General features: G+C 43.6%; 1 protein-coding gene across 1 annotated transcript in view; it reads right to left on the bottom strand.

The window, feature by feature from the left end:
* LOC106581049 (max-binding protein MNT-like) overlaps positions 1 to 23,088 on the bottom strand; it is a 62,543-nt gene that overhangs the window by 10,552 nt on the left and 28,903 nt on the right. Inside the window, 3 exon segments of the mRNA XM_014162740.2 lie at positions 10,487 to 10,598; positions 11,152 to 11,193; positions 11,650 to 12,328. Coding sequence (XP_014018215.2) covers positions 10,487 to 10,598; positions 11,152 to 11,193; positions 11,650 to 12,328 — 833 coding nt within the window.

Below are 23,088 nucleotides of genomic sequence, written 5' to 3'. Positions count from 1 at the left end.
CAGTATGTGGAAGACTTGCTTGGGCCAAGAAACACGAGCAAAGGACATTAGACCGGCGAAAATCTGTCCTTTGGTCCGATGAGTCCAAATTTGAGATTTTTGGTTCCAACCGCCGTGTCTTTGTGAGACGCAGAGCAGTTGAATGGATGATCTCTGCATGTGTTTCTCCCACCATGAAGCATGGAGGTGGTGGTGCGTCGCTGGTGACACTGTCTGTGATTTATTTAGAATTCAAAGCATACTTACCAGCATGGCTACCAGAGCAGTCGGCTGCGATACGCCATCCCATCTGATTTGCACTTAGGTGGGACTACCATTTGTTTTTTAACAGGACAATGACACATTACACCTTCAAGCTGTGTAAAGGCAATTGACCAAGGAGAGTGATGCATCAGATGACCTGGCCTCCATCACCCGACCTCAACCCAATTGAGATGGTTTGGGATGAGTTGGACCACAGAGTGAAGGAAAAGCAGCCAACAAGTGCTCAGCATATGTGGGAAATCCTTCAAGTCTGTTGGAAAAGCATTCCAGGTGAAGCTGGTTGAGAGAAAGCTTTGCATACGCTTGGCAATCATCAAGGCAGAGGGTGGCAACTTTGAAAAATCTCAAATATATTGTTATTTGTTTAACCCATTTTTGGTCACTACATGATTCCATGTGTTATTTCATAGTTGTAGAACATTGTAGAAAATAGTCAAAAAGAAAAACCCTGGAATGAGTAGGTGTCCAAACTTTTGACTGGTACCATGTGTGTGTGAGTGAAGGGGTCTGAATACTTTCCGAATGCACTAAGTCCCTACCATCCTTAGAAATACTGAAAAAGAGCCCTGCAGCTACAAGGCAGTCCACGCTACGACAAGGGAAGAGGGGGAGAAAGGGAGATGAGGTTACAATTAGCTTTTGTTTCATTCGCACGTGACAAAAATGACTCCCTCCCTTCCCCCCGCCTTTCCTTAGAGGAGTAGTGGGGCCTGGTTTAGATCTGTTTGTGTGAAAGAAAGTAGAGCAGGTCTCACTGTGCCGTGTGTGTGTGTGTGTGTGTGTGTGTGTGTGTATAAACACCGCTCAGGCGGCATGACATGCAATGCGGGTGCTGAGCACATGGCCCCGCAGAGAGAGGAGACCGAGGGGGAGGGAGAGGAGACCGAGGGGGAGGGAGAGTAGCGGGGGAGGAGGGAGCAGCCAGGCTGTACTCACTGATTCACTTTTGCAGCACAGCGGAGACAGATTGCGCTAGGCTAGCCTAAGCTAGATCGCGTGAGCAGCAGGCAGCCAACCACGTCACAGACAAGCTACTCCTTCAGTGCACTGCGCTTGGTAATTAGCCTGGGGGACACCGGTCTTTTCACTAGCGTTTGTTGTGATCATCTGTAACCGTAAACCTTTCTGTTGTCTTCTCTCTAGGTCCCAAGTTGGAATAGAAAACTTCAAGTGGCTCCAGGCAAAAACAAAAAAGGAGTCGCTTTTTAGTGGAAAATACCTACTTTAGGGTGTGTGTGCGCAAGCGCTATGTGCGTGCATCCGTGTTCAAACTGGGTGGTAAGTGGCCTAATTTGAGAGTTCTTGCCATGTAATGGGTTATACAGTCGTAGTGTTCCAGACCTTGCTGCATTGTTGTCAGTCACTATGCGGAAGAGTTGCTGAGGACGAAAGGCCACTATCAAAATCCTTATCAATCTTTGACTGGCACTGTACTTTGCTAGAATGAGAGCACCATGAACAATACAAACATTGCAGACAGCAACTGTGCCCTGTTCTCACCTCCTCAGTGGTTGGCAGGGGATGGAGTGGTAATTACCGGCTGTGTGGAAACACACTTCTCTAACATCCGTTATATTCAACCTGTGAGTCGAAATGTACTTTATACAGACAGAGCTGGAGGAAATGACACAACATGTAAGATTGCTGTGACAGCTTGGGTAAAGGAACAGTACGTTTTCGTAAAACTGAAAAGAACAGAACAATTCTGTTGCTCTTGAAAATTGATGGCTCAAACCTGACCAAGATGCGGTTTCAACACTGCAATAACACTGCTTCAAACAGAAGATACTGGAGGCATCAGTATCCCGAGACTAAGGCTCAGTCCTAAATGGCCCTCTATTCCCTATATATTGCACTAATAGAATATGCCATTTAGAATACGGTTTTATCCAAAGCGACTTAGTCATGTGTGCATACATTTTCGTATGGGTGACCCCGGGGGGAATCGAACCCACGACCCTTGGCGTTGCAAGCACCTTGCTACCAACTGAGCCACACAGGACTACCAGGGAATACTTTTGACCAGGTCCCATAGTAGCTCTGGTCAAAAGTAGTGTACTATATAGGGAATAAGGTGTAATTTGGGACGCACAACTAAGTATGCCTTGAGTACCTGCCTAGATTACCTCAACAGGTAGCCTCAATTGAGTCTAAATCAACACCAACAAAGAATTTCCAAAGTGCCCCGAGTTCATTTCCAGGCTCCTCCAGGTTCAGACCCCTTTCAGTTGGTCTCCTAGTAAATAGCATTAATGTTCAGCCAGGGTTAATTCCCTTCTGTGTTAAACCACTTAGATGGAATAGGAGCTGACCAAGGAACAAACAAACCACAAACCCCAATGAGGACAGACCTGTGGAAGTAATATTTCACTATTCCAGCTTGGGTCAAAGCTCACACCCTCACGGGGGGGTGGAATGATCCAAAAACACAATCCTCAAAACACACTGACTGTCCCAATAATATGTGACGGGGTCTGGTGTTGCTTTGAAAGGACGTCTTTCAGAATCAGAAACGACCAACTAGGTGACCCACTTACTATATAGACTTCTTTTGATGACGTAAATGCTTACAAAAGGCATGGAATCAAAGAAGAAAATAAAACACTAACACTTCAAATCCTGTGATTTCCTCTCAATAGAAAAGTTCTCAACCTCTAGACTTAATGAATTAGAAAATGTAAAAACTGAAATCGTTGAGTCAAATAATTAAATATTAACTAGGTTAAAATCTCTGCCTGTGAAACTCAAAACATGAGCTACTCTTAAAAACAGAGAAATTATCATATTTGCAAAATCAAGTACTTTGTATTATATTTATAATATATGATTTGTAGTGGACATGAGCAGCTTCCCCACCACATGGAAAAGCACATTTGCCCTCCAACACACAGCTCTTCTGCATCCCAAACAGGTTCCGTCAGAGTCCTTCTGCCGCCAGTGAAATCTAATAGGCTGGTTAAAACGAGCGTGGTGTTTACGCGTGTCCCCTCCCTCCCAGGCAGTTCCAGCCGAGGAGCTAGCTCTAGCACTGAGCTGTGGCTGTGGGCGGGGCGAAGAGGAGGGCCCATCACGGGGTGACATCATATAGCTCTGGCTAGCCATGTGCTCTCTGCTCATGTGGCCCTGTGAGCAGAGTGAGGCAGGATGGATGGAGGGATGAAAGAAGAGAGAAAGAGGGAGGAGCCCCAGTGCTGAGCACGCCAGCATTTAAGAGTCCCAGCCATGGCGCAGCATAGAGTATACAGCCTCTCTCACACACACACAAGCAGCAATTAGGTCAGATAGAGAAACACATCCCACGTTAGACAGCACAGACCACATCATAGGAAGTCGTAAAATCTAAAAATATAGCGTAACACATAGGACAACAAACTACTGTAGGAAAAAGTATTGAGAAAAACATCAAACCGAGAAGCATGCGGAAGTAAAAATCTGCTTGCGAGCAGCAGAATCTTGGAACATTACACACCAGTGTTGGTTTAGATACCACAAGAATCCTACTAACACGTGATGCAGGCAGGCAGCCTTATATTCAAGTTCCTCGTTCGGTTTGGTCTCGCTAGCTTACTCACTCTCGGTCACTTCTATGAAAGGAGGAAGAAATTTAACAGAAGTGTGACTTGACTTCTCAGCAGAGTGGCTGTTGGCGAGAAGTAACCTCACAGTGACACTAACCTCAGCGCAAAACAAGAGACATGCTCTGATAAGACACCCAGCCTGAAGATGAGTCTGTATTCATAAAGTATATCCTAGTAGGAGTGCTGATCTAGGATCAAGTCCCTTCTGACCAAAATACATCTTATACATTATGATCCAAAAGGCTAAACTGATCCTAGATCAGCACTCCTACCCAGGAGGCCATGTTGCTCAACAAAGATGACAGACACAGGGCTGCCAGCGTCACTGTCCAAAGATGAATCAAATGAAAACTAATCCTCTGCCCAAATCCTCTTATTCAACCTCTCTGGTCTGGTCCTCATTGGTCACATTAGCAGACTACACTGCCGCTATGCTGCCCCTAGCCTAAATAACAAAAAAGGTTGAAGAGAGGGGATCAGGAAGGAGCAGCGGGGAGAGGCGCGTGCAGTCGGAAACGTCTGCCCTGCACCGTACTGTCCATGTCTGAACGACAGCAATCACACGCAGTACTTTTAAACACCCCTCCATCTCCTTTTCTTCTCACCCCTCCCTCGCTCTCCCCCAACCCACCACTATTGGAGCTCAACCAATAACAATTAGGGAAGAGAACTGCGTGACTCAGCACGACTTCTACTACTCAACTGTTACCAAGAAGAGAGGCCCGCAATAGGCTAGTGTGTGTACTCAGCTCGTCTATCAGGAAGCGCCTGTCTCAGTCTGCCGTCCATAGATATGAGTACTGAGAAGGAGCCGCTTACAGTAAACTGATGAATAAAGGGAAGACCAGAGAATGTGGGCGTGCTGTAGCACTGGCAACATGAAGCAACTACACACATTTTGGCCTGTCACATACTTATAACTTCAAAGTAATTCAAAATATTTTAAACGGTATTTCGGTCCTGCAAACATGCATTACTTAAGCTGGAAATAAACTCAATCTCCCTCATCCAAAAAAAAACAAATTCTGATTTCCCTCTTCACTAAATAAGCTCAAGCTAAATTCCTACGGCTAAAAATGGAGACTGCCCTGCAGTGCAAATACATCAAGAGTGGAAAATGTCTGTAGTTGTTTGTTTCCCGGCCGGTACATGTGCTTTAAATACACCCTAAATCCAGCTTGGCTGTCGAGTAGGGGTGGGGGTGCTGGGTCAGTCTGCTAGTCGAGCACGACACTAGAGGGGGAGGCAGGGGGAGGAGGGAGATTTGGTGACATGAGTTCTGTGGACCCACACTGCCCTAGTTTCCCGCTCTCCTAGCCCTGCCTCCCAGGGAGTAAAACCCCACCGCTGCCATCAACACACAGGATCAGATCCTCACCAGCAGAGGATAGGGGTGTGTGTGTGTGTGTGTGTGTGTGTGTGTGTGTGTGTACAGTACCAGTCAAAAGTTTGGACACACCTACTCATTACATGGTTTTTCTTTATTTTTACGATATTCTAAAATTATAGAATAATAGTGATGACATCAAACCTATGAAATCACATATGGAATCATGTAGTTGGATGTAATAAACGTCACTTTAAACAATGCCAATTGATATAATATTTATATACCCTACATACTGTACTCTATACCATCTACTGCATCTTGCCTACGCCGCACGGCCATCGCTCATACATATATACATATTCATTCCTTTACACTTGTGTGTAAGGTAGTTGTGGAATTGTTAGATTACGTGTTTGATATTAGTGCACGGTCGGAACTAGAAGCACAAGCATTTCACTACACTCGCATTAACATCTGCTAACCACGTGTATGTGACCAATAAAATTCGATTTGAGACATATGACTAAGAGAAAAGGAATAATGTGTCCCTGAACAAAGGGGGGAGGTAAAAATCTAAAAGTTAGTCATTATCTGGTGTGGCCACCAGCTGCATTAAGTACTGCAGTGCATCTCCTCCTCAGACTGTACCAGATTTGCCAGTTCTTGCTGTGAGATGTTACCCCACTCTTCCACCAAGTCAACTGCAAGTTTCCGGACATTTCTGGGGGGAATGGCCCTAGCCCTCACCCTCTGATCCAACAGGTCCCAGACGTGCTCAATGGGATTGAGATCCGGGCTCTTCGCTGGCCATGGCAGAACACTGACATTCCTGTCTTGCATGAAATCATGCACAGAATGAGCAGTATGGCATTGTCATGCTGGAGGGTCATGTCAGGATGAGCCTGCAGGAAGGGTACCACATGAGGGAGGAAGATGTCTTCCCTGTAACACACAGCGTTGAGATTGCCTGCAATGACAACAAGCTCAGTCCGATGATGCTGTGACACACCGCGCCCAGACCATGACGGACCCTCCACCTCAATCCTGCTCCAGAGTACAGGCCTCGGTGTAACGCTTGTTTCTTCGACGATAAACGTGTATCCGACCATCACCCCTGGTGAGACAAAACCGTGACTCGTCAGTGAAGAACACTTTTTGCCAGTCCTGTCTGGTCCAGCAACGGTGGGTTTGTGCCCATAGGCGACGTTGTTGCTAGTGATGTCTGGTGAGGACCTGCCTTTACAAGCCCTCAGTCCAGCCTCTCTCAGCCTGTTGCGGACAGTCTGAGCACTGATGGAGGGATTGTGCGTTCCTGGTGTAACTCAGGCAGTTGTTGTTGCCATCCTGTACCTGTCCGTAGGTGTGACGTTCGGATGTACCGATCCTGTGCAGGTGTTGTTACACGTGATCTGCCACTGCGAGGATGATCAGCTGCCCTTCATCCTGTCTCCCTGTAGCACCGTCTTAGGCGTCTCACAGTACAGACATTGCAATTTATTGCCTTGGCCACATCTGCAGTCCTCATGCCTTCTTGCAGCATGCCAAAGGCACATTCACGCAGATGAGCAGGGACCCTGGGCATCTTTCTTTTGGTGTTTTTCAGAGTCAGTAGAAAGGCCTCTTTAGTGTCCTAAGTTTTCATAACTGTGACCTTAATTGTCTACCATCTGTAAGCTGTTAGTGTCTTAACGACTGTTCCACAGGTGCATGTTCATTAATTGTTTATGGTTCATTGACTACGCATGGGAAACCGTGTTTAAACCCTTTACAATGAAGATAATTTGTAAAAATCCAAATGCTCTTTGAAAGACAGGGTCCTGAAAAAGGGATATTTCTTTTTTTGCTGAGTTAATATTTTATATTTGAGATTCTTCAATGTAGCCAATGATGACATCTATGCACACTCCTGTCATTCTCTCAACCAGCTTCATGAGGTAGTCATCTGGAATGCATTTCAATTAAACAGGTGTGCCTTGATAATTTGTGGAATTTCTATGCTTCTTAATGCGTTTGAGCCAATCAAGGTAGGGGTGGTATACAGAAGATGGACTTTTACCAAATAAGGCTAAGTCCATAATATGGCAAGAACAGCTCAAATAAGCAAAGACAAACGACAGTCCATCATTACTTTAAGACATGAAGGTCAGTCAATGCGGAACATTTCTTCAAGTGCAGTCGCAAAAACCATCAAGCACTATGATGAAACTGGCTCTCATGAGGACCACAACAGGAATGGAAGACCCAGAGTTACCTCTGCTGCAGAGAATAAGTTCATTAGAGTTACCAACCTCAGATTGCAGCCCAAATAAATGCAACAGAGTTCAAGTAACAGACACATCAACTGTTCAGAGGAGACTGCATGAATCAGGGCTTCATGGTCGAATTGCTGCAAAGAAACCACTACTACCAATAATAAGAAGAGACTTGCTTCGGCCAAGAAACACGAGCAAAGGACATTAGACCGGCGGAAATCTGTCCTTTGGTCTGACGAGTTCAAATTAGATTTTTGGTTCCAACCGCCGTGTCTTTGTGAGCAGGTGAACGGATGATCTCCTGCACGTGTGGTTCCCACCGTGAAGCACGGAGGTCATGGTGTGATGGTGCTTTGCTGGTGACACTGATTTATTTAGAATTCAAGGCACACTTAACCAGCATGGCTACCACAGCAGTCGGCTGCGATACGCCATCCCATCTGGTTTGCACTTAGTGGGACTATCATTTGTTTTTTAACAGGACAATGACAGATTACACCTCCAGGCTGTGTAAGGGCTATTTGACCAAGAAGGAGAGTGATGGAGTGCTGCATCAGATGACCTGGCCTCCACCATCACCCGACCTCAACCCAATTGAGATGGTTTGGGATGAGTTGGACCGCAGAGTGAAGGAAAAGCTGCCAACAAGTACTCAGCATGTTGGAAAAGCATTCCAGGTGAAGCTGGTTGAGAGAATGCCAAGAATGTGCAAAGCTGTCATCAAGGCAAAGAGTGGCTACTTTGAAGAATCTAAAATATATTTTGATTTGTATAACACTTTTTTGGTGCCTGCACGATTCCATGTGTTATTTCATAGTTTTGATGTCTTCACTATTATTCTACAATGTAGAAACTATTACAAATAAAGAAAACCCTTGAATGAGTAGGTGTGTCCAAACTTTGACTGGTACTGCATATATTTTGAACAAGCACACACAGGCGAACATAGCAACGGGAACTCTATCATATCACTCCTGAGTTAAGTTAGGTTTGTTCAAGACCTTTGTACACCAGTCACCTGCTCGCACATAGCTTTCGATATACTACCTGCCTGTATCACACATCATTGAACCACTTACAGTCATTCCTTTTCAACCACAAAAGTCTATTAAAAGGTTTTAATCACGTAAAAATAATATTTCAAAGGGGTTTTAATGAACTCTTGGTACATTTTGGAGACTCTGGTCCGCCTATACCCCAGGTAGCAGTGCATAGCCAAACAGTTTAGCCTTCTGCTAGAAACTAGAAACTCCCTTCCCTCACCGGTCCTCTCCTGGACTAACCTGACCTAATGACATTGTCAAGAACACCAAGGACCTAAGGATATACAAAACAGCTCCAATAATAGCCTACTGGCACTAAAACAAATAACAATTGTTCTCATTTTAGTTAATCTGAAATGAATTGCCGTTTATACCAGTTTATACCAATTTTGTCCCAGACAGTTTTCCCACACAAGCCGCCACCTGTAGGTGTGGTGGATCAGGCATACAGTAGTTCACACACAATCAGCAGGAGATGAAGTGCTAGGCAATCTTCACTTCACAATGAAGAAGCAACAGAAAAGTTCAATGCTCAGATGGTTCCTAGCAACACCACCAAAGAGTGAACCAAGGGTCAGCAACAGGGACAAAACCGTCCTGCGAGTAATTTATTTTGCCGGGGGGATTTTAGTTCGTCTAAAAAGTTTGTACCTGTAACGCCACTCTGAAAAAGAAAAATGACAAAATTAAATAAAAAGTTGGTTACAAAAATCACTAGGAATTCTGCTAAAAATGTGTTTAATTTAGTAAATCTGTTCAAGTATTCACACAAATAAAAAAAGACATTACATGACCGAAAGTATGTGGACACCGGCTTGTCGAATATCTCATTCCAAAATCAAGGACATTAAATATATCTTTAAGCAAGGTTAAGTTAATAATTATGCTTTGGATGATGTATTAAACCACCCAGACACATCAAAGATGCAGTCGTCCTTTTGAACTGAGCTGCAGGACAGGAAGGAAACTGCTCAGGGACGTCACCATGAGGCCATTGGTGATTTTAAAACAGCTACTGAGTTCAATGGCTGTGAAGGGAGAACACGGAGGATGGATCAACAACATTGTAGTGACTCCACAATAATGACCTATATGACAGCGTGAAAAGAACAAAAATATACAGAATAACGTGTGCAAAAGGCACTGAAGTAATACTGCAAAAAACACCTTTTGGCCTAAATGCAAAGCCAACAACCGATCAATGAGTAACTGCCTCATGGTATGTGTATGCTTGACATAAGCAAAGTTTTACAGGAGTTTTACAGGATGAAAAGAAATGGAATGGAGCTAAGCAGTAGAGGAAAACCTGCTTTACACCAGACACGGAGAGAAATTCACCTTTCAGCAGGACAATAACTTACAACATAAAGCCAAATCTACATTGGATTTGCTTATCAAGACAGTGAATGTTCCTGATTCCTGATTCCAGAGGCAGTTTGGAACTCAGTAGTGAGTGTTGCAACCGAGGACAGACGATTCTTATGCGTAAATAGGACAACAGTCACGTTCTGTGAGCTTGTGTAGTCTACCACTTCGCGGCTGAGCCGTTGTTGCTCCTAGACGTTTCCACTTCACAATAACAGTACTTACAGTAGACTGGGGCAGCTCTAGTAGGGCAGAAATTTGACACACTGACTTGTTGGAAAGGTGGCATCCTATGACGGTGCCACGTTGAAAGTCACTGAGCTCTTCAGTTCGGCCATTCTACTGCCAATGTTTGTCTATGGAGAGTGCATGGCTGTGTGCTCTATTTTATACACCTGTCAGCAATGGGTGTGGCTGAAATAGCCGAAACCACTAATCATTACACTCTACTTTCTTCAAACAAAGCCTACGAGATACGACACAAAACTGACTACTTCCCTTGACAGGGAAACAAGTAACATTGGAAAAATGGAAAAACCACAAATTCAAAAGGGGGAAACGCAGAGTGAAAATCTACACTTAATTCAACAGCGAATTCAATTCCATCGTAGTTTTATCCTTTGCTCAACCATGCAGTTATTTTAGCTTGCTTACCTGTATATATCGGAGGGCACTCCTCAGGACACTGAGGTTAGAGGTCTTCTTCTCGTCTGCATTGGGGATGTTTTTCTTCAGGGTATCAAAGCACTCCTTCAGGTGAGCCCGTCTGAGTAAGGGATGGAGGGATGAAAGAAGGGTAGAGAGAGAGTCTTAGTGAGAGGAAGGACGAGGTGTGATTTCACACATTCAGCTTCTTTAAAAAAAAGAAATGTTGCAAACCAATTTCCCATTTAGGACTAAAAAATAATTACTGCTAACACGAGCATATTGAACAGGTTTCTGTTTTCGTGGTAAAACGTCTGTGTTAAAGGATGCAGGCAGGGGTAAGGCAACTCCTCCTCTGCTTGGTCCTGTTTTTGGCCATTATAACTCTACTACTACAGTACAATCAGAATAAACAGAACATTGAAAGCCATTAAAAAGTCCAAGATATTGCATGTGTCAGACAATAATTGATCATATCTATAGATTAGACATAAGTGAATAAATGGGAGTATAATTTGTTTTTAGAACAGGACAGAGAAGCAAGCAAGTCGGTTGAAAAAAGACGTGGGCAATAATAGTGTACACCTAATCTCACCATAACCTTAAACTGCCCTGTGCAAAGAGCGCAATCCACTGTTTAATAAAAGGCGACCATGGGAGAGAGATGCACCCACCTGTTTTTCTCAAGCTTGTTATGTACTTCTCTTGTCCCTGCCCTGTAAAAGCACAGATCGGAGCACATTATAAGATTGGGTGTCCAGAATGGGCAAGACGACGAGACTCACAGAACAAGAATCAACCAACAAATATAAAGTACTCCATCATCTCTGTTACTTTAACAATATGCTGTATAATATGCACAGGCAGCTAATTGGATCTGATTACTGCTCAATTGACCAATCAGGACACTCATTATAGAGTACATAATCTAAGAGTTATTTAGTCCAAGAATCCTTCAGTGCAGTGACTTTTCATGGTTTGTGATTTTTCTGATACCGTTTGTACCTTACCACTCAACATGTGACTGACAATCACAGTCACATCTACACACAGAGTCGTTGCTACAAAATAGCCAAATAAAAATAAGAAAACTAAAAATGCAAAAGGAGGGGGAAAAAATCTAACCAAAGTGCAAACCATCTCTCCTATAAATAACAAAAATGGCCACTTACCCTCCAGGCCTCTTCTTCCCGTCCAGGTCAGGGGGGCTGCCTCGGCCCCCAAAAGGGCTGGTCTGGGCCCCACGGGGTGTCTGGGGGGGCCCTGGCTGGGGGAGTAAGGCATGCAGCTGGGGGGCTGAGACGATGGAGCCAGGGTAGGGCTGCACCAGCTGGGGCGACTGCTGCTGCTTCTGCAGCAGTTTATGGTTGCCAGATTGAGGGGAAACCATCTGCGGAAGGTGATGGTGGTGGTGATTCTGCTTGTGGTTGCCAGATTGGGTCAAAGGAAAGTGGTGGGAGTGGTCTGTCTTCAACTGAGGAGAGAGAGCCAAAAGTGCACCCTGTCCCTGGTGGTCGTGCCCTGGGGAGTGAGGGTCCCTCCTGGGGGAGGCCAGGTAGGGTGCTGCCCCAGCCTGGGGGGACAGGGTGGTGGAGGAGGGGGTTGGGACAGTGGGGGGCAGACCTGTGTGGTTGGAGGTCATCATGGGGATAGGGATGACAGTAATAGGCATGGAGGGGGGTGGCAGTGGGGGCGGGACAGGGGCGGGGCGGCACTCCGAATGGGGGCAGGGCTCTTCTGCTCGGGTCACATGGTTCATCTGGATGGGGGAGTAGGAAGTGACATCATTGCGCCTGTGGGTGTGGTCAGACAGCTGTTGGAGGCGAAGCTTCTCCCTCAGCTCATTCTCCTCTGTGTGGAGAGAAAGAAGGCATGGTTACAGGCTAGAGCACGTTAGCAACCGTTAGAGCCGAGAATGTTACCAGCATTTCATTCAATTCATCAATAAATATTTTGATTGTACTAACTTCGTCAACAAAGGAACATCTGAAAAGTATGTGCAAAAACATTTGTCCATATGCCACCTTGACCGTCTAAAAAAAGGAAACTCCTCCAAAGCTCTGGGACTGCAGTTAGGTTAGCTCTGGTAACGTAGACTTCACCAGCCACTGGGTCGACAGCAACATGACCAGAGAACATTGTTTTTAAATAGGTCAAGCAGCATAGGTTAGGTATCAGCAGTAAACATGTCTGACAACATTTCCAGCATCATCTGACTAATCTCCATCTAGTGAGTTTGACAACCGGGTTCCCTCCCAATGAATACTACAATCAATAAACAAAAAGAGGGGAGGAAAACTAGGGTAGCTGGAAGGAAGCATTCTGCCATCCATTCACCTAGCTAGTACACTATGTTCACAGTTTATGTTGCATGTTCTGAATTGAAATATGATGCCAGACACCTCAATAGGGCTTTTACAATGTTGACATGCGTTCATACCAGACCTCATCCTGCCTCCTGGACCTCTGCCAGCTTATAAGAGCCGTATAATGCAGCCGCAATGCCTTGCCAGCCAGAACCTTGAGACTAGTTAGAAGAATTGACATACTAAAACAGAGCTCGTCTTTGAGGGAATCCTGTGGGCCCTGGTCAAAAGTAGCGCGCTATATAGTGAATAGGTGCCATTTCCGAGGCAGCCAAAGTCCTATATTTATACAACTCATCACGTTGCTCTTGTTGGCACTGGCTGGCTACAAGAAAACTCAAATGCTGTTTATTCTGTTTATGAGTGGATTTACACACTGACAGGTCTGCAGTATGACAGGAGGACTGACAGTGTGTGTGTGTGTGGTAAAAGCTGGGCTGAGCTCAGTGTGAGAATTTTTTTTGAAGAGGAAGTAGGGTATATTCCAAGGTCAGTGTGTTCAAGTAAAAGCAGGTTTTATGCCTCTTGCCCAATCCAAGTCATACTGTCATAGTTTGAATGTAAAAAGGGATATGTTCTTTTGGGACATTGCAAGCTTCAGTAATTCCCCAAACTAATCTTCTTACTGGGGACCCATATGCAATGACTGTAGTATGTGTAGGCCTAAATACTGTAATGAAGTATTTGTAACTTTGAGCTGAAGCAGAATAGTTTTTCTGAGAAACTTCCATGTGTGATATCTCCACATCTACTGAAAGCCCTCAGAAAGCGAGAGAGCTGCAGGACGCGGTTGGAAACATGTCAGAAAATGTATTGTGGCAGCAAATCAATTAGACAAAGCTTTTATTCAGCCCTCTAACCCAATGTTGTGACTGAAAACTGAACAAACACATTGTGTTGATGTTAGTGCAGTACTGAGATTGAAGACAATGAAAAATTGTAGCGCAAAACGCTCCGTGAACTTGTCTGTTATTTAGGAAGCAACTTGTTTGTTAGAACGTTTCAGTACTGATGCTCTTAACATTAGGGCCACGTGCGGTCCTTGAGAATGAGCTCAAATTGCGTTTTCCTAGCTCCTTCAACACATCCTCGTCTCAGAGCGGGGGAGAAAAGACGACAACCTGGACCAGCCAGAGAGACAAAGGAAGAGAGGGGGTTGAATCCCTGAGTTCTAGCAACGACCTTACCTCTCTTCATCCAATCAGATTGGAGAATCACCAACAGCATGCGTTTCAATGTGTAGTTACTAGGGGGGGCGGGGGAAGGGGATTGTCCAGTTGCTATGGTAACAGTGGTGTTAGAACCCGTCAGACACGAGAGCTTTACAGCCATCCTTTACATCGATAAGAGGTTGAGCAGAGCCGAGCTAAACATGGCCATTACAGCACGTTAGCTACACAATGTTCCCTTCCCTTAGACCACCATATCCAATTCAGTGGGAGACTTGATTCAATTGGGTTGTTCAGAGAACTTCTCAGAAGCGTGGGATAAATTGAGGGCATACAACAGTGTGTGGATTGAGCCCAAGCTGTGGTAATTTACCTGATTACAGGGAGGGTGAAGCTGCATGTAGTTGAAGATATTGACAAAAGCGAAAAGTCTCAAAGCATAAATAACAGTGCATGTGTGTGTGTGTGTGTGTCTGTCATAATAATGCTATCCGGCTGTGCATCTTCCAAAAGAGGCCAAGGCACACATGGAACATGATTTTGCAGTTAACACAGATATTGGACATATTTTGTTCAGAGCCAGGCAATAGGAACAAGCAACAGCTCTACTCTGCCCAGCACAGCAGAGGCCTGGAGGCCAGATCGTCACGGTGACACTGAAAGCCACCTCAGTCTTAGATATGAAGAGCTGATGTTGTTCTACATATTGCCTACTAAGATTAAACAGAGCGGCTCAAACTGAAACTACATTTTGGTTGGCCTTTTATAAAACTAGTAAATTGTTGATCAGAAGAGGTCTTTGTATGTTTGTTCCTTATCTAGAAAGAAACAATTTGCCTTTATACTGACCTGAACTAGACCTACTTAAGTAAAAATGTAAATGTCCAAGACCCAGGGTTGTATTCATTAGTGCACACTGGTAGCACTGTCATCAGTGTAAACATCATCATCAGTGTTTAACCTCCACCTCAGGCCTTTCTGGTACACTCGATAGTGACAAAGCGCAGTCAGAGTTCAAAGTTCAGCAGCCCTGGGAAGATTCAGTCCATTAAGTGCTCTTCTCCCACATACAAGAACAACCCATAAAACCTCAGGAGGCCTGGATTGGTTAGGCCAAAACCCAGAAGGACTGGATTGGTTAGGCCAAAACCCAGAAGGACTGGATTGGTTAGGCCTTGCTCAGTCACACTCCCTGGGTAGGATTCAAAGGTCAAACAGAGTATTAGTTAAAAACAGAGCCAGGAATAAGTCCTCCTCTTGATGCATCTGAAAAGGACGGTCCTTTAAAAACCCATGACATACTTAAACCACCGTTTAAGTGCAGAGTGTTGTGAGCTTGTCATTTGTTGAACAGGCAGTGGAGGTGTCAAAACTCCTAAATCAAATAAAATATATTTTCCAGATGTTATCACGAGTGTAGCGAAATGTTTATGTTCCTAGCTCCAACAGTGCAGTGATACCTAACAATACACACATATCAGAACGAGAAATGTCAGAGTCCGGGAATATAAATATATACTGAACAAAAATATAAAAAACGCAACAAGTGTTGCTCCCATGTTTCATGAACTAAAATAAAAGAGCCCAGGAATTTTCCAAAACACACAAAAATATTATTTCTCTCAAATTGTATGCACAAATGTGTTTACATCCCTGTTAGTGAGCATTTCTCCATTGCCAAGATAATCCATCCACCTGACAGGTGTGGCATATCAAGAAGCATGATCATTACACAATTGCACCTTGTGCAGAGGACAATAAAAGGTCACGACAAAATGTGCAGTTGTGTCACACAACACAATGGTCACAGAAGTCTCAAGTTGATGGATCGTGCAATTGGCATGCTGACTGCAGGAATGTCCACCAGAGCTGTTGCCAGAGAATTTCATGTCAATTTCTCCACTAACTTCATTTTAGAGAATTTGGCGGTACATCCAACTGGTCTCAAGTGCAGACTACATGTAACCACACCAGCCCAGGACCTCCACATCCGTCTGAGACCAGCCACCTTGACAGCTGATGGAACTGTTGGTTTGCACAATCGAAGAATTTCTGCCCAAACTGTCAGAAAATGCATCAGGGAAGCTCATCTGCGTGCTTGTCATCCTCACCAGGGTCTTGACCTGACTGCAGTTCGGAGACGAAACCAACTTCATTGAAGGTGAGCATGTGCCCACTGGCACTCTGGAGAAGTGTGCTTTTACAGATGAATCCCGGTTTCAACTGTACTTTGCAGATGGCAGACAGCGTGTATGGCATTGTGTGGGCGAGCAGTTAGCCAATCTCAACGTTGTGAACAGAGTGCCCCATGATGGTGGTGGGGTTATGGTATGGACATGCATTAGCTACAGACAAACACAAATGCATTTTATCGATGGCAATTTGAATGCACAGAGATACCATTACGAGATCCTGAGGCCCATTGTCATACCATTCATCCGCTGCCATCACCTCATGTTTCAGCATGATAATACACGGCCCCATGTCGCAAGGATCTGTACACAATTCCTGGAAGCTTAAAATGTCCCAGTTCTTCCAGAGCCTGCATACTCAGACATGTCACCCATTAAGCATGTTTAGGTTGCTCTGGATGGACATGTACGACAGCGTGTTCCAGGTCCCGCCAATATCCAGTTAATTCGCACAGCCATTGAAGAGGAGTGGGACAACATTCCACAATCAACAGCCTGATCAACTCTATGTGAAGGAGATGTGTCGTGCTGCATGAGGGAAATTGTGGTCACACCAGATACTGACTGGTTTTCTGATCCACACCCCTCTCTGGGGTATCTGTATCTGTATTCCCAATCATGTGAAATCCATAGATTAGGGCCTAATGAATTTATTTAAATTGACTGATTTCCTTAAATGAACTAACTCAGTAAAATCTTTGAAATTGTTGCATGTGGCGTTGATATTTTTGGTCAGTGTACATGATGGTGTATAGACATATTAATAGAAAAGGTGTGTACAACAGTAGTTATATAGGATGAGCCTTGACTAGGTTACAGTATATACATGTGATGTGGGTAAAACACTATGTAAACATTAAAGTGACCAGCATTTAATGACTATTGACTATGTACACAGGTCATTACTCCTGTCCTCTCTCTGCAATTGAATGACGGCTCATGGAACTGACTGGTGAATACACAGCTGTGGATAAGGTAGAGAAAGGGGTTGTCTTTTTTACCATTTTGGTTCTCAACCAAAGAGTAATCAGATGTGAAAGCATTGACCTAAGGCGTGAGAGAATGACGCCCAGTCCTTGGTTTCCGGTAAGATCGACGACATAGTTGAAGCTCGTGCTATTTATAAACATACTTTTGTGAATCCAGGTGAGAGTCAAGTCTGGTATAACATTACTGCATTCGTTTGTCAATTAAAACACAATTTTCATTGGTAAATTGGTTGACTCAAGACTACCATGTGTTCTTATATAATAACATACACCCTTTCAAAGTACAGGAAAAACTTGATTATTGTTTGCACTGCTTGCTTGACTTACGAAAGATCTATTGAAATTTTGTCTGGTTGTGTTTAGCTCTATGGCCTTGATAGGTTGGGGATAAAAACATGTGTAGTTCCGCTTATATAACCACAGCACATAGCAGAGGAGTGAGTACAGTAGAAGGGGAGAAACACTGCCCTACTTTCTTCCACACTGATCTAGCAGCAGCACTAGAGAGAAGAGAACAGGGAGGGAGCGAGGGGCCTCTGAGTGTAGGAGTGCCGAGCGTGCACGTGGTGAAAGGGGCGGTCCCTGTTACAGATGGGGCGTGGTCAACTTTGACACGTCACCAGCAACAAGCAAAAAAAACATGAAGCGATTTGCGTGCTATCCAAAGGTTTCTTTACTAGTAATGTTCTATCTAGCCTACATTTCAGTTTCAAAAGTGGCATGTACGAAATCACATACATGTAAAGGTGTATTCATACAGCCATTTTAGGAATTCAAAAGATTGAGCGCCACAGGAGCCGAGAGGGAAACCTGAATCTGTCATATGATCCCCTGATATGTCAGGTCAGATGATGTAAAACGTCTTCAGCACTCGCGTCGCCACCGCCCTTTACTAAGATGAGTTGTTTTTTTCATGTAAAATAATGAAGAAGGTTACTATACGACTTTAAAAGTGGTCGCTAAATGTTAAGCATACATGGTTTTGCCGAAAGATCATAGTTGGAAACAGTGCTGCAAATAAACACGATCGTTTCAAGATTTGATAGGAGGAGCGTCGATCGACGAGTTTGTAATGCAGTATAATTCACATGGCTACATTGTGTCCTGTCACACATCCAAATGATATATTTGTGGACAACTTCTTAACACAAGGATCCAATCTGAAATAGGCTACTATTTGAAATCACACCTCCAATTGCTCAAGACATTTAACTCTGTAAAGCCAACTAGACAGTTGAGACAAGGACGGCTAATTAGTCACGACCCCGAACGCAAACAAAGGCAATACAAATCAACTGTGCACTTAATCTTACATTAACCAAATGTTTAATTATGAAGAAAAAAATGACAGGTTAAATGCATGCAGATTATCTTTTCCCAGTAGAAAGATTTTATAGATTTGACACATCTAAATAACTAATTAGTTTGATCCTTTCAAATCCTAACGTTGAAAGCATCTAAAAAAAAATACGATAATTGATTGTAACCTTTACATACCACGTGCCTTCTGTTGTTGCTGGGCTTGCAATTCCAAAAACTTGGCTGCTTCTAAAAGCGTCTCGATGCTCATTTCTTCTACGTATTGGAAACAAAATGTTACAAGCAAAAATTAAGCGAATGTTACAGGCTATTCACTTTATTTTTCAATGTAAGGATCCCGTATTTCAGTCAGCAAAATTGAAGAAAAAGGTAATCGGATACCCCTCGTAGAAACTCTTCCACATACGTAGAGGAGTTGCAACAAGATGGCGCTGAGTATAGTAGGTAACAAATCAGGGCCAAAAGCATACCATTTCAGACCGCCCACACATGTATTCCCTCCCATACACTAAAATGACAAATAAAACACGACATGGAGTATTGAAATGAACTGACATACTGGCATTGAATTTCATAATGCTACAACACAAACTACACGTTTTTATCACAAACTACACGTTTTCTCATGGATTCCTAATCCACGATTTGTCTGTGTCCGTTCCCGACAACACGTTTATATATTATTAACATATCATTGTCTAATAGCTAATCACCAGCCGCGAACAACAAAGTATTGAGCTTGCACACATGGGCAAACTAGTGGAGTAGCCATCATTCTCAGATTATGATTCGGTCTCTGGGTCAGTGGCCTTAGCAACCAGCCATCATTGACCGAGGTAGTTTGTGTGTATGCATTGATATGTAGGCTACGTGTGCCTTTTTAAAAATTTATGTAGTTCTGTCCTTGAGCTGTTCTAGTCTAATGATGTTCTATGTTTTGTGTGGACCCCAGGAAGAGTAGCTGCTGCTTTTGCAACAGCTAATGGGGATCCTAATAAAATACCAAATATTTACCACCATACATGTATTAGTCATCACAAATGTCTGTTTAAAGTAATGTAAAGGGAAACATGTAATTTATCGACCGTGTTGCAAACATTTGCTGTATTTACCATCATAAAGGTACAAGTAGTCATACAAAGGGCATGGTGGAATGGTTAATTAACAAACAAGGTGGTACTGGGCAGGGTGACTTTAAACAAGAGCAATTCGAATGTTTGCTATATAAAGAGACAGGACGCTTTTCTCGCCACATGGCCAACTGTCTGTCTGTTCAGTGAGAAGTCGTTTTCCTCAGTTTAACTCTGAGCAGTAATTGCTCTTTTATTTTGTAGACAGCATACCTCCTGCACTTAGGTAATTAACAATCATGTATCTTTATGCTTGTTTGTGGGTTTTACTGGATTGATATCTATTTTCAACTGTTTTCCAAGACCAAGGGTACCATACATCCAAACCAATCATTTAAAAGTGGCACCTCTTGTGGATGGAAGCAACCATGATGTATCAAAAATCTAGACACAAGCACGTTGTAATCAGCACACTGACCTCACATGATTCTCACACACAGGAACTGATCAAGTCAAAGTCCTGCTGTGTATGCAGTGGTGACCCCTCATTCAGGGCAGGTCACCTGTTTTGAGCCCCATATTTGTAGCGCAAAAAAAATAAAAAATGTAATATATATGTATGTAACCGATGTGAAATTGAGCCCAGGTAGGGGCGAGGAGAGGGACAGAGGCTATACTGTTACATACACACACATTTTTGGGGGCTTGCCTGTTTTGCATGTTATTTTGGCATTAATACATGTCACATCAGTTTGCAAACAATGTAAAAATTGTTTTTATCATTGTTAATAAAGCTACATACACACATGGTCTCCTTTTTGCTTTCTTGAGTAAGGCAGCTCCAAGATGCAGGTGTTTCAGCCTAGCTCAGTGCTTTCTGTGGTGGTGGGGAGAGTCAGCAGAAAATGGGAGCATTGCACCGTGATTGGCTCAGTGTTCTGTCACTCATGGGAACAATACTTCATCACTAAGTTTAAGTCCTTAGTAAGGGTAGACATCCAAAATTTCAGCCCTTTGGGTCCTGCCATATAATTATATTACAAGTGCCATTCCAAGAAGGCTCAATGTCATTGGCCACAGATAAAATGACATCAAATCAAGTTATGTACAGCAGCTTTGATCAGCAGACTGATCATGTCAACATCTTACTTTCAAAGTCTTAGCTAGCAGTCATCATCATGAATCAAGTCGACAATATAAAAGCAACCACTAATGTGAGCCTGCTATTCAATGGAGTGGCTGTGTCCCCCCCCCCAGTTCCCACAATAAATCCAGAGATTGCCAGACTGATGGAAGTTAGACAAACTTTGTCCACAAAAGACCACCGCGCCACCTTCACAATGTGAGTCCAAAAATGACCTGTATGCTGTTGCATAAATTATGTAATTTGAAAGGGAAATATGTATACTGTAGCTAAGAAAGTAATACTAAGTGTATGTTGTGTAGTGAACTGTTATGTTAGTAGCCCGAGTGCCTCAGCCTAATAATTGTCTATTTTCACCAATGCGGTATTGTAAACATCGTTCGTGGCCGGTGTGTGCTTGTTTGCCAACTTTTTTTTGTACAGCTTTTACAGTGCTACTGATAGTAGTGGGGGCGTGGAAATTCAGCACACAAAATTATAATTTGATGTGCCAAATGAAAAGCTTATTTAACGCATCAAATATTGTTACGATGTATCTTTTTTGAACGCCGTTTGGGTCTTTGCATGTCAATGTGCCTCGCCCTAAATTGTCTATTTTCACCTCTTAATTTCACCTACTGTTCTAACCTGTTTTAGATAAATGTAATCATTGAATATTGTAAGAGCTTTCATTGTTTATATGCCCCCTTTATTCATCTTACGGTTCTGACTTGTTGTACAGGGAGTACACTGTAAGAACGGCCCATGTTCTGAATTCTGTCGCTGTACATTTCAAAAGTGCTGAACAAATAGTTATGACTATGTCCGTCGTCGCTCGCTCATTAATGTCTTCATCGAAATTACAGATTGCCTCTTATCCGCTTGTCGTTCCCTTATGCCATAGTTTGTACATCTCAATTATCAGTAGAAACCACATTTGTTTAAGCAAGTCAGCCATGTTTTTTTAAAAGGCAGTAAATGAGGCTGAATGAAGTGTTTCTCTGCCAGACAAGGCTCCGCTGAAAGCCAGGTGTAGCAGTGGTAAGGTGTTGGGACAGCTTTTATGGAGGCCCTAACAGTTTGTGGGTACCGTCTGTCACCATTATAGTGCAATTAATGTATTGTTTAGTGGCTTTGCTGGCATGCATCCCAAGTTACCCCCACCAAGATGCTAAAATCGCCACTGGGTGTGTGTGTCCTCAGAACACACAGCAATGAGCAGGAAGTCAATATTGGCCTTTTAAAAAAAAAATGTAAGCACCACTATGTGATAGTGACACAGTTGCACTCACAGAGCTGTGAACTCAAACATACATATACACTCACACTGTCTTTACAGCTGCACCATCGAGCACATCCTGACTGGTTGTAACCTGTCTGGTATGGCAACTGACCGGAAGGCCCTACAGATACTGGTGCGGACGGCCCAGCGCATCACTGGGGGCGAGCTCCCAACCACCTAGGACGTACATGCCAGGCGGTGTCTAAGAAAGGCCAGAAAAATTGCCAAGAACTCCAGCCACCAGAGACATGGACTATTTTCCATGTTCACGTCCGATAGGCGGTACCGGTGCTTCAAGGCTCAGACCAACAGACTCCTAAACAGCTTCTATCCCCTGGCCATAAGACTGGTAAATGGCTAACTACTGCTCTCCCTCAGGTGATCCACAAGTCTCTACCAACTGACACAATACACTTACAGCCACACACCCCCTCACACCTATGCTGCTGCTATAATGATTACATTTATTACTACCATAGCGCTGCTGTTCATTGATTTAGATATTATTACTATCACTGCATTGTTGGGAATGAGCTCTCAATGTAAGAATTTCATGGTAGTGTTTTACACCTGTGGTATCCTGTGCACGTGGCAAATGAACTTTGGGTCCACTGCTGGACCCCTTTTCCTGGTATTCACCACTAAATCCCTGCTCAGGAAGTCTGTCTGTTCGGCTGCGACCTCATGTGACAATTGCACGTACAGGCACACGAAAGACTTGGCATCCTGCATTAGTAGGAGGTTTTGTTTTAGCTAAAGTGTGTGTGTATGCAAAGATCATTCATTACCGACTCAAGTCAATATGACTGTCTAATTTGGCTGGCATCACTTTCTAATTGTGATACTAAGACAGGCCACTAATAGGTGGCTACCCAGAATGTGTTGAAAAGCTATATTTCATCAACAGGAGGATACAAGTGGATAAGCTGCAGCTATGGACTGCCCTCTTGTGGCTGCTTATGGAAACTGCATCCTAGACAAATGTCTGGGATAGAATACCTGTGTGTAAAACACTGACTGAACATGGAAATACACAACATGGTACTAAAACATACATTTATCAAACTTGATTTAACTAAAATATTTCTCTAGTCATTACA

Source organism: Salmo salar, chromosome ssa20 (assembly GCF_905237065.1).
Source record: "Salmo salar chromosome ssa20, Ssal_v3.1, whole genome shotgun sequence".
Taxonomy (NCBI): Eukaryota; Metazoa; Chordata; class Actinopteri; order Salmoniformes; family Salmonidae; genus Salmo; species Salmo salar.
This window is presented reverse-complemented; position numbering and strand designations above follow the sequence as displayed.